This window comes from Tiliqua scincoides, chromosome 6 (genome assembly GCF_035046505.1).
Source record: "Tiliqua scincoides isolate rTilSci1 chromosome 6, rTilSci1.hap2, whole genome shotgun sequence".
Lineage (NCBI taxonomy): Eukaryota > Metazoa > Chordata > Lepidosauria > Squamata > Scincidae > Tiliqua > Tiliqua scincoides.
The window spans coordinates 72,062,603-72,075,782 of NC_089826.1; the positions used below are offsets into that span (position 1 = coordinate 72,062,603).

The 13,180-nt window shown below is 42.6% G+C and overlaps 1 protein-coding gene across 3 annotated transcripts in view; it reads right to left on the reverse strand.

The window, feature by feature from the left end:
• Positions 1-13,180, reverse strand: part of TBC1D1 (TBC1 domain family member 1) — a 109,730-nt gene that overhangs the window by 49,770 nt on the left and 46,780 nt on the right. For all 3 annotated transcript variants that reach the window (XM_066631704.1, XM_066631703.1, XM_066631702.1), the window contains exons 3-5: positions 7,599-7,688; positions 2,838-2,942; positions 777-909 (exon numbers count right to left, since the gene is read on the reverse strand). In XM_066631704.1, coding sequence (XP_066487801.1) covers positions 777-909; positions 2,838-2,942; positions 7,599-7,688 — 328 coding nt within the window. The remainder of the gene's footprint in view (positions 1-776; positions 910-2,837; positions 2,943-7,598; positions 7,689-13,180) is intronic.

The window sequence follows — 13,180 nt, forward strand, 5'->3', positions numbered from 1 at the left end:
ACCACAGTTCCACCCTCCCCCTGGCCTCCCCAGATCCCTGTGCCAGAGGACCGCTGCCAGGGCAAACTCACCTATCCTGGGGCTTGGTCCATTGCTGGGAGGCCAGCATACATCCTTGAGCTGGCCTCCTCAACTCCTAAGTTGTCACAGATGTGTCTTACAGAATATTTGCAACACTCCTCAGCCAGCGCAAGGGACTTGCGCCAGCTGACAGAGCGCTTGGGATCATGATCTAAAGCAAATAGCAAGCACAGTACTTTAAATTGTGAGAGAGCAGCCCCCTTGCAGTTTAAAGAGGATGAAAGTTGGTCTTGGCAGATAAGTGCTTGAAGGTATTTAAAAAAGCACTTGGTCCTGGTGTGTCCTTTTCCTACCCAGTACACGAAAAATTGGAATTTTTCCTTTTTCATCATGTTTTGATCTTGTAACTGGCTGGCATTTGCCTGACAAGAACTTCTGTTCAAGCTTCTCAAGTATGAGAAGGGTTATATCAGAATGCCAGATGCAAGGGAGGGCACCAGGATGCAGGTCTCTTGTTATCTGGTGTGCTCCTTGGGGCATTTGGTGGGCCGCTGTGAGATACAGGAAGCTGGACTAGATGGGCCTATGGCCTGATCCAGTGGGGCTGTTCTTATGTTCTTAAGTACTGCCAAGCAGTGCAAGTATTTTTAAAGACAAGTTAAACAAAGTTCTTCAGTCCTGAATGTCCACTGAGGAAAAAGTCAGAAACAAAACAGTTTAAAGAAGAGACATATGCTATGCTGCATAATTCCCACCTTCTATTTTTTCACAGAGTTTGTGTAGGCTCTGCATGGGACATCCTTCACAAAGCTGAAATTGTGCTTTGGAGGTTTGTTGCACTGCAGCTACTGTGAAAGCCTGTTTCAAAGTCATCATGATCTCATCCACCTACAGAAAAGAAAATCAAGGCTGAAGAATTGCAATTTCATCTTGTTTTAAGATTGCAGAGCTAAACCTAGAAAATGTCAGTGCAAGCTTTAGTAAATCGCTAGTCTCAGTAAACCACCAAGAGTATCAGAATATCATCTCAATTTATTATATGGTTGTTTCTGTTCTGATTAAGGCAACTTACAAAATGAGCCAAATATATTAAAATCCAATTCCAAAAATTCCTATAGTGCATCACATTAAAACCATGAGAAAATATTTGCTTTACATCAGAATTCTACTTTTAAAATGTGTGTAGTCAGGTATCATCTTATGCAAGGGTTAAGTTCTAAGGGGAAAATTACTTAAAATTTCATTTAATTAAACTGACTTTAATGGAAAAATATGTATTGTCTCTTCAAAAGCTAAAATCACAGTGTGAGTGACACATGGGAACTCAGATGACTGAGGGACTGGCAGATTCGTTCTTATGCTCACTCCAGAACCCATATTTGGTGGGTGGGATGGCAAAGCACTAGGGAAACTGTTAATTTTCTCTGTGTTGTTGCCAAGCATGTATACTTGAATTCACACAATTATAATGTGCATATGATACAACAGTGACCATATCACCTAACAATTTGAGCAAAGCTGATGGTGTACTCCCAGTGTATTTATTTAGAGAGGGCCGTATCTGAAGATTGGGTCCGTGGACCCTCTGGGGGCTTCCCTGGGTCTTCCAATGCCTTATAAGGCATTGAAAATATAACTCCTGGTTTCTCCATGAAACCGGAAGTCATGCGTTTTGAGCTGCTGAGCTCAGTATGAGCCCAGCAGAGGCCGTGGATGGACATTCGTGGTTTCTGCAGGGCTCAGAGACCCCTCCGGAAGTTAGGGTCCAGATCACAGGGTCCAGATCACAGGGATGAGCATTCACCCATATCTGTGGATTCAGCTATCCATGGGAGGGAGGGGGTGTTCCAGAATGGAACCCCCAGGATAAGAGGGCACAGCTGTATTTATTTTCCAAAAGCAGTCATGGGGAGGAGAGCTTTCGAACTGCAGGAGAAAGGAGGCTCTAACCCATGATTTTCAACTGGTGTGCTGCAAAAGGTCTGCAGGTATACCATGATAGTTTGGAGCACAGCAGTTGAAAATGACTGAAAATCTCTTCTGGGTTCTGCACCTCTGTTTCTAGGGCAATGATCAGTAGTAAATGATTGTCTGTCCATATTTCTCCATTGACTGAAGAATAGGGACAGACAATAAATTACTAGACAGGTGCTCTAGAAACAGTGCTGCAGAACCTGGAATATGTCACAAAAGGCAAATACCACAGAGAAGTCCATAGATGTCAGTGTGCCATGAGAAGAAAAACATTGAAGACCACTGCTCTAACCATTTGTCCCTGCACTATGGCCCTATCCTTACACCATGGCCCTAATTCAGATAGCTTGAACCTGTTACCTGCAGAGGTGAGAACTTAGACTACCACAACATTTTTGTCATGGTCATCTCTTTTGCTAAAAAGAATTGTCTTATTTTATAATTCATATGCATGGCCTGTTTTGAATGGTGAGAAGCAGTGGGCTATTGAATCAAGGCGAATGCTAAATATACAGTCAAGCAGTCATCTGTTTACCACATCACCACAGATACTACAAAAGTAGTAACATCAGAAGCCAGCTTTCAACGTGAGGAACAATTATTTTGTTATTATTGTTATAAAGAGTCAGAATCCAGGAACTAACTTAACAAGATTTCCTTAGTTATCATGAGAACTGCTTTTGATTAGCTTGCCAGACCCCATCACTTAAGCTGCCTTATGGCATATGTATTTCATGCAAGTGATTGTGCCAGTGAGGTATTTTGTAATCTGCAAAGCTGTATAAAACATCCTTTCTTCAGCATCTCCTTGAAATAATAATTAAAAAACTAAGATCTCTTACCAGGGCTTCATCTGTACATTGAAACACGTAGCAGACAAAATGGAAGCCTCCATTTTCTGAAGGCTCCCTGCAGATAAAACCAAAATGATCCACATGTCTAATTCCCTACAAGAAAAAGATCAAATTAATTATGTTCACAGAAGTTGGTTGCTTGTTTACCTTGGAATCTTGTGCACTACCTTGTCACCATTATGACCCCAAGGCAGCTAACAACAATTTTTACAAATATACAATTAAAAAAAAACACAAAAAACACGGCACATTACAAAGTTATGGCCTTATAATTAGTCAGCAGAAAGTCACAAGGCAACAGGCCATACTTCCCTGGGAGTAAGTCCCATTCTGTTCAGTGGAACTTACATATGAGTAGACATGCATAGGCTTGTGGTGTAAAAGTGTCAAAATTTGGAAAGTATTGACATGAAAAACACACAAGAGAGTTGCTTTTATCTTTCAGATGACTAGTAATCTAATTAAGAAGATATCTAGAAGAAATAACATTTTACTGCACTCACTGTAGAGATCATAATCTCCAGATAAAAACCCTGAGGAATCTTATTATTACAATTTTGGTTTACTAAAAAGATCTGAAATTTTTGTGGAATATTTCTCATGGCTGTAACCATTTAGTGCAGCATTTCTCAAACTGTGGGTCTGGACCCACTAGGTGGGTTGCGAGTCCATTTCAGGTGGGTTGCATAGCACCTAGCTCATCTGCCATTGAAAATACAGTGCTGAAAATATAGTATACAGAGCTGATAGACCGGGCATGCCCCCAGTGGGAAAGCGGCATGGTTCTTGGCCTTGAACAGATGGGAAGATGGGATGCTGGAAAGGGAGGAGGGCCGTGTTGTTCAAGAAGGATCTAAGTCTGCATCCTGCTTTGATCTCCAAGCTGGAATGTTTGAATTCTGATCTATGCAAAATAACAGCATGAGTGTGCAGTGTCATGGGAACTTTGGCTGACTGTGGCTTAGGTTTGAAGCCTAAATTGATGTTACTTCCAGCCATGTCATCACTTCAAAGTTAGACCTCACTTCTGGTGGGTCCCGACAGATTGTCATTCTAAAAAGTGGGTCCCAGTGCTAAAAATTTTGAGCACCACTGATTTAGTGTATGGAAAACATATTCCGGACACCTGTAAAGAACTTCTTAGCTCCTGGTTAGTTACCCTATGGTGAGATTAAACTGTAATATATTAACTGGCTAGGTGGACTATAAGAAAATATTTTCAAGAGATAAAGCGAGTCATTCTAAAGGAATGTTAAGCGCATGGTCTCATCATTATCAGAATTCACAAGCTACTCCTTTAGTGAACACAGATAAACAAAAAGGAGTGTTGATAAAGAAAGCCAAATTTCTCACAATCTGACACCTGCATGTTCAGTGTATCTAGAGGACAGGACAAATGAAAAGCTGGATAGCTGCCAGGAGTCCCTAAAGTGAGAAATTTAAACTGTCGGTTTTTCTGCTCTTGCTATACTGTAGGGAAGACGTTACCCTGACACTCCAAACTGCATACTTCGCTTAGGAGGACAAGGCTTCAGTGGCTTTTCGGATTCATTTCTGTGCACTTATAGTAAGGTATGTGTGGAACTGAGCAGTTACAACTGATGCTACCCAGCAGGAGCATAGCTGGGGACACACACAAAGTGTTAAATACTGCAGGTGCCACAACACACCGTGTAATTGGTCCTTCGAACTAGCCTCAGAGCCATTCCTGGCAGCATCTCCTGAGTGTTGCTGTCACTGCCCAAAATTGCTCCGATGGCGAGTGGGAGGGGCTGCTTACATTACGGTGCCTGCAGTACTTACCATTTTGCCCCCCTCTAGGTATGCTACTGTTGCCCAGCAACAGTACAAGAGCCTGATCAATTTCAATGGAATGGAGAATTAGTATACTCTGGCATCACAGCAATGATAAGTCTTAAAGGAAGCCTTTCAGACAATTTGGGAAGAAGCTGCAGAAAGACAGAACAGCTCCGTACATGAAAAATGATGACTGCCACAGTAATCTGCTTTCAGTCCAACTTTAAAAACGATAGCATCTTGCTGACAGTTTAGAGTTGTACCCAAACCTTGGTAGATGTAAGCTTTTAAGTTTCACTGAGTGATAAACCTGAGCCTTGGCTGTTCCACCTCAGATTGTTGATAGGGGCTCACATGATAGGGGCTCCAAACAACCACAAATATCTCTGTAGGTGCAAGTTTACCATCTAAGTGAGAACCAGGCTTTTGCTTATGGTTCTAAAGCAGTGGTTCCCAACCTTTAGGAGCCTGCAGACCACTGAGCCAAAAACTGGAATAGTCATGGACCACATGCAATCCCCCCACCCCCACAAAAATACAATTAAATTTGGTAGGGCTTAATTTAAACCAGGATTTATCAGGACTTCAATTATCTGATTAGTGCTTAAAATAGTTTATACTAGAGGATCTCTAACCATAACACAGATTTCTCTGTCCAATAAACTTCTATAGCCAACTCCTTATACATGCCCATCTGGCATAAATACGAAGGCTTATGGGTCAGACAATATGGAACCACCTAAAGAAAACTTGCACTCTTGTGAAATAAAAATAACTATTTCTAATTTTATCTGTACCGTGAAAGTATTTGCAGACATTTTGAACTGATTTTTACTATCATTCACTATTTCCTGGAACTATCAATATGTAATTCCTTAACAATATACATGTGTTGTATCATGTTTCTGTCTTGCCCTGAAGTTTATGAATTCGTTTAGTCATCTGGGGTTATCAGCTCTATGAACACTAGTTTCTCCATTCTGGTCTGGATTGTTTTATAAGGATACATGAGAGCTGCTGACATGGGTGTTGATATTGCTTAGCTAAAAGGACCTCTCCATGTGTACTGCAAGCTCAGGCCCCTTAGCTGAACCGAAAGCCTTTCCTATTTATATTTAAATTTTTTTCCGGCCCTCAGCACTGCGCCAGATATTTCCAATGGGTCAGACAATGGAACCACTAGGAAAAGTTCAGCGGTAAACACATATGATTCTATGGGCAGCTTTCCAGTGACAGTTTGTGCCTATAGGCAAATGCTGCTCCCGCTCAGACTAGGGGCTTGGAGCCAAAGGTAAGAAACGTGACAGGATGGTTCAGGAATGAATGACATACACAAAAGTAACAAGACAGTTTTATGAACCTTAATTTCTTAGGTTTCTCCATTTTAATTTCCAGATGCCTCTCTCTCTCTCTCTCTCTCTCTCTCTCTCTCTCTCCCCCCCCCCCCCTATTTTTAAACAGTTCAATACTGATGGTGCATTTCAAGGAAATTCATTTTCATCTGGAGTGCCACAGCTTTACAAAACACACAAGTGTATTCTGAATAGGAATACTGTTTCTGGGAGAACTGGTTCTAAGACTTATAGCTCTTTGAAACAGAAGGAGAAAACAAAACAATGGTGTTTTTTTTTTCCTCCTTGCTGCAATCTTCAGCAGAGTAAGGCGTCAATGCCAACAGTCACCATGGAAACAGAGTCTGTGGCAGGTCTCCAAGGAAGGATGAAGAGGGTGCTGGCACATGCCCTTCTATCTCCAGAGACAGCTAACATGTACAGCATTTTCCCCCACTGGATGCCACTAGTTTAGGATTAAACTGACTGGGAGAAGGAACTGGGTCATTAAATTTGGAATTTATTTCCTGTTGGTCTGGGAAAGACAAAACTCGACCTTGAGGGCACGTTGCTAAGTGCTGAGTCAGGGCTTTCTGTTGACAAAGGAAGTGGTTTCAAGGAAGGCTCTTCTACTGCATGACAGTTTTCCTTCAGAAAGGAGATTTCTGGGATTCATGATAAATCACTTATCTCTTCAAGCTTACTTTTATAACTCAAGGTAAATTGCAAACAACAAATTTTCCTGCATAATAGGATTTCTATGAAACGTACAACCCAATCCTAAGCTGCACTGGCGCAGCAAGGCTACATGGCCTATACTGCATTCAGTACAGCTCAGGAGGTGGCTGGATAAGGGGTAAGGGGATCCCGAGTAACGCCCCAGCCGTCCCTATGGGGCCCCAGCCATCCCTATGAGGCAAATACCAGCTATTTGCTTGCGCAAACCAGGGAAGCACTACTTGGTCCCGGAAGGGGGTTATAATACAGCGAAGGAGACCTCCACCAATCCCACCCCCTTCTTGGGCCCAATTCACCTTCCTTTTACTGCACAAAGAATCTTGAATGTCAAGAGAATGAATGCTAAACCAAAAGCTAAACATTTTCATTAAGTGAAATAATATTTTTAGTTGCTTGATGCAACACCATAAATCTCAAAAGTTCAACATCAGAACGTAACACTGTGACAGTGCAAGTCTAGGTATGTCTACTCAGAAGTAAGCCCCACGGCATCACTGGAACTTACTTCCAGGTAAGAATGTATCAGCCTAACACTTTGAAAGTGTTATTTTGTTAGCCATTTGACATAATCCTCTGTTAAAAAACTGGAAGAAATTTCTGAATACAAAGAACTTGTTGTTCATTAATATTTAAAAAGGAATGAAAGTTATAATACAGAAACTACATGATTAAACTGCATCCCCATGCATAGTTACCTAGGAGTAAGTTCCTTTTAAACTCAATGTAACTTACTTCTGAGTAGAGATGCACAGGATTGCACTGCCAATTGCCCAAATGTTAGTTGGATTTTGAAATATACCACCAAACACAGAAATTAGTTTGGAAACCCGTAAATATCAAGCAACCACTGACAAGAGCCAAGAAGGTATCAAAATTTAGGTACCTGAGAGCAAAAAGATATTTCCTTAAAGCTTTTCTCAATAGCTACTTTTTTGGTGTCAGGACTTATGATGTAAACTTCAGACTGGCCAATCTAGGGGGGAAAAAACACAAAGATAACATTCATCAGCCACCCATCAAAATAATGGATAGACAAAAATATAAGTGATAATAGACAACTGAAACTCAATTTAACACTAGAAGATCAGCACCCACAGAGCATTTTGCATGAGAAAAGAGCCACAACATAAGCCTTGTTTTGTATTTTGCTACTGATATTACCACACTGTGAAAAAATGAACTGGGATATCTTTTCTACAAAATTAAGTGATCATATTTAAGCAGTTCATTAAATTAGCTTGGCAACATAATTATGATCTTTGGGAATTTAGCCCAACCCAGCAGCTCCTTGCATACATGAGAGGGGCCGCAGCTTAGTGGGACTGTGGAAGCTTTGTGTGTAGTAGGTAAGGGTTGGGACCCTTCTCTGTTTGATGCCCTTGAAAGCTACGATCAGTCATGTAGACAATACTGAGCTAGATGGATCAATGGTCTGCCAAAATAAGATAGTGGTATCCAAATTTTTTTGATTGGCAGCTCCCTTTGACCCACTGGGCCATTGGCCATGGCTCCCCATTAGGGCTACAATCCTATACATCAGTGTTTCTCAAACTGTGGGTCAGGACACACTAGGTGGGTTGCAAGTCAATTTCAGGTGGGTTCCCATTCATTTCAATATTTTATTTTGAATAGATTAGACTCGATGCTACCATGGTATGTGACTGCATTCGGGAAAATGTTACAGACCTGTACTTTTAACAAGCTACTATGCGTATTCTTTTAACAATGGGACTTACCCCTGGGTAAGTGTGGGCAGGATTGCAGCATAGGATTGTTAAAAATGTTCCTGCTTGATGATGTAACTACCAGTCACGAAATCACAGATTCTCATTCTAAAAAGTGAGTCTTGGTGCTAAATGTGTGAGAACCACTGCTATACATTGTATAGGGTGGCAGGTTTTTGTGAGGATTCTGTGGCTCCCCTGACTGGTTTCTGTGGCTCCCTGGGAAGCAACAGCTCACATTTTGGGAACCACTGGTATAAGGCACTTCATATGTTTATACATGGAAGATCCAGGCTACACATCCTGATCCCACAAATCATTCTTCCTTCTCTCCAAAGGAGGAGAACACTGAAGGGAACGAGGAATCGCCACATGAACATCAAATCCTTGTAGAGTTGTGAACTGAAGCCATAAATAGTTATGATACCCTAAAATACAGAGTATGTTTCACAAACTCAGCCTTCACATTTCTTTCCTCAAATCACTTGGTGTACTGGACTTATCATCTGTGCACATAAAACTTTAAACAGGTTGAACACTTATCAGCATGTTACTGGGAAGTCTTATGCTTTTCAGGTGCACAGGTGTGAATGTCAACATGGACCAAAAGAGGCCTTTATACAACACACAATTAGTCTTTAGGATTTGTTGCAACAAGATATGGTAATGGACATGGGTAGGAACTGGACAAATTCACAGAAAACAGATCTCTCAATGGCCATTTGTCATGATAGCTATGCGCTACCTCCAGGTTCAGTGGCAGTAAGCTCTGAACACCAATTGCAGGAGAGCAATGATGGGAGAGAAATGGAAAGAGAGAAATGATGGCCTTTCTCTCTTTCTTAGCTTATGGGCTTCCCAGAGACAGCTGATGAGAAACAGGGTGCTGGACTAGATAGGCCTTTGGCCTGATCCAGCAGAGTTTTGCATATGATCTTAACAAGTTATACATGTTTGCAAGTACATGCATCACAAAGGTAGATTCGTTTAGGAGCTAGGCCTAATTGTGGCTTGGGGAGGTACTCTTAGGTCACTGTTGTGAAATCACTTACTTCAGGACATCTCAAACAAAGTCAAGCTATTGCTGAGGAAAGTTATCCTGAGAGGGCCACTTAAGCCTTAGTTACAATCTCACAGACTATAAAGCAGACTTTTGTAGAGGAAGTCTAGTTTACCCACTCTTAATTACAAGCCCTGAATCAGAATTAAATGTTATCACTTCAATCCTGTACACATTCAACACAGATTTCAGGTCACAAATGGCAATTGCTTAAAATGTGACGGCATAAAGGCTTCTCCATATGGCAAATGGTTTGTATGCAGTAGCCCAAACACGCTGAGTATGCAAAGTATTTCACATGTATCTTCTTGATACCATCCTTACAACAATCCTGTACAGCAGTAGTCCCCAAACTTACCTGGTTAGCGACACCCCCATAGCTCTTGTGAGATTTGGAAGCCACCATCTTGAATGTTGTGAGATTTTGTGAGATCCAAGATAGTATCACCCAGTGGGGAATAGGTAGGAGGGGCGACTGGGGACATCCCACAGCACCCTGTATGGGTGCCACAACGCCCTAAGGCTGCGGTTTTCAAACTCTCCAGGAGTTTGAAACCCGAAGTAAGTCTTTGCGGGGGCGGGGAGGAGGCAGCAGGGGCAGGAGGAAGGCAGTGACATGATCCGCAGGATCGCATCGCTCAGAGGGCTGCAGGGACTGGGATGCACTCACCAGTCCCTGCAGCAGCCATCCCTGTGTGCGGGACACCCTGCATGAGCGCCTGCAGGGTGCGCCAGGTCAGGGAAAGGGAGAGTGGAGCGAACTGCTCTGCCTCCGCAAAAGCGGAAGCAGAGTGCAATCGGCCCACTCTCCCTTTCCCTGACAGGGGGAGCCCTGCAGGTGCTCGCGCAGGGCTCCCTGCACACAGGGACGGCTGCTGCAGGGACTGGAGGGTGCACCCCAGTCCCTGCAGCTCCATCAGAAGGGAAAGCAGAGCGATTGTGCTCCACTTCCGGTTTTGCAGAGCGGGGTGCAATCGCTCCGCTTTCACATTTCCTGACCTGGGGAGCCCTGCCAAAGGTTGCGCAGGTTTCCCTGCACCTCCGGGAGGCTGCAGGAGGCTTGGGCAAGTGCACCCAAGCCCCTGCAGCCCCCCTGAGCGGCGTGATCCGCAGGATCACGCCACTGCCTTCCCCGTCTCCTGGCTGCCCCCACCCCTTAAGGGGGCAGAGGCCAGGACCCACAGGCTGGGGCATCGCGACGCCCCAGTTTGAATATCACTGCCCTAAGGTGTTACAGGACACACTTTGTATAGGGTATAAAGTATTATTATTCTATAATGGTATATTCTATAATGCTATAAAGTATTATTATTCCTATATTACATGTAGAGTTGAAAATGAGAGAGTGTCTTGCCCAAGGCCACCTACTGAGTTCATGCAAAAGTCAGATTAACCAAAGAAGTCCTGATTCAGAGCTCAGCCTCTGAGACACTAGGCATCCTCTGACACAACAGCTCAGGCAGCTAGCATAAAGGGGCACCACCAGGTTTGGATCATAAAAAAAGATTTAGTGGTGGGGGTGATGATTTTATCATCATGTTTATTGCAAAAAACAGAGAGCAGTAACTAGTTATATACCAAAAGGCCTTAGTTACTCAGTCATGGACCGTGCATATGAATATTTTAATTTGTTATGAAAATTATTCACTGTTTTAAGTGAGATTTCTGTTTTTTAGATATATGAACTTGCAGTTCAAGTGTCTGGGGCAGACAGGAGTTGCATATTGATGAAGGAAGTATGTGCTCAAAAGTACTTTTCTTTATTGCTTCATTTCCTTTTCTTTAAAGAAAAAGGAACATGTAAAATACGGGAAGAAGTGGTACTAAATGGGTGCATGTAAAGGCTGATGGGTGGAGCAACAAGATCAAGACTAACAGTACCTTTTAAGATACTTCAGCTGCAATTCTAAACATATCTGCTAGGTAATAAGTCTCATGTGAATCCAGTGGGGCTAATTCCAAAGTAAACATACATAGGATTAGTTTTCTAGTGGGCAAACAGCCAGGGTGTGTGGGTTATTTCAATCAGGGAAGTGGCAAAGTGGACAAATTTCAACCTTCTCTCCTGGTGATGCTACTCTGATCCAGTCTCGGCCTCCTGGGGTTACTTCTTGGTTCTTTAAAAAAAAAAATTGGTAGAGCCAACCATGCACCTCTCATGTTACTGGAAGCTCACAAAGCATGAATTCTCCATGCCATTAGCACACCACTACAGGTGGGGAAATATTTGACAAGCAGCTGCCCACAGTTTGACAAAAGAAGTCGTCCAGTTGGTGGCATTTTAACCAGGTATCACTAAACCACACTTTGTGAGTGTAACTGGGTGCAAAGTTGCACTGTAAATCTGTATGTACCCTTTGAGAATGTTTACATTTGTCTTATATTTATCTGTCTGTCTTAGCTGTGTCAGTGGGTCATGTACTGCATCCTGCAGTTGGGGGGGGCAGTCACAGAGGCCTCCTCAAGGTTAGGCAATGTTTGTTCCCTTACCTCAGAGTTGCATTGCCCTTATCTCTGTGCTGGAAAGTTGGTTAGGATTGCACCCTGAGTCAAGTACCTGCTTCTGTGTACACCATATGCAGTATACATGTGAATTACAGCATAATACATTTGATACTCTGACATGTGTGTACATTTTCTTGAGACATGCTGTATATCCACCAATGACAACTTCAAACAATGTCATCATCAAGTTGCTCTGTTAACATGTATGGTAACTTTGAAAATATTATCATTTTCCTATTTATGGTCATGCTCTAACACAGTGTTTCTAAAACTATGGGTTGGGACCCACTAGATGGGTCACGAACCAATTTCAGGTGGGTCCCCATTCATTTCAATATTTATTTTTAATATATTAGACTTGATGCTACCATGGTATGTGACTATATTTGGGGAAATGTTACAGACCTGTACTTTTAACAAGCTACTACAGGTTGAGCCTCATTATTGCGTGGGTTCCATTCCAAGCACTCACTGTGGATGGTAAAAAAAGCACTATAGCAAATCAATTTAAAAAACAAAGTTTCTTTGCTCCAGTGATTTAAAAACAGCCTTGCTGACCTTTTCGATGTAAGATAAAAGTCATTAAGAAGACCATCCATCCATCAGTGGTCCGCTTCACTCCCTTCAGTGAGTGCCTTCAGTGGCCCCTCCCTTCACCAATGCAAAGTGATCACCTTTCTTTCATGTGCTCAGGGGGAAGGGAGGGGTCCACTGGGGAGAGAAGGACTGATGGATCATCAGCCAGCTGCCCCCCCCCCTCAGTAAGGAGGCTGTTGTTAAAGGACTGCTCAGTTTTTTAAACTGATTTTAAAGGGATGCATTTTTCCCCTTCTCCAGGGATCAGCACATTCCTTCTCATTTTCAGTGGCCATTTGTGTCGAGTCAAATCCGTGTATAAAAAATCCGTGTATAAATAGGCTGGACGTGTATGTATAGTCTTTTAACAATGATAGTAAATGGGACTTACTCCTGGGTAAGTGTGGGCAGGATTGCAACCTAGGATTGTTAAAAATTTTCTTGCTTGATGATGTCACTTCCAGTCATGACATCATTTCTGGTGGATCCTGACAGACTCTCATTCTAAAAAATGGGTCCCGGTGCTAAATGTGTGAGAACCACTGCTCTAACATAATTGTACACCAGCTTCACTTGTCAGTTCCAGCTTTGCAATCACAG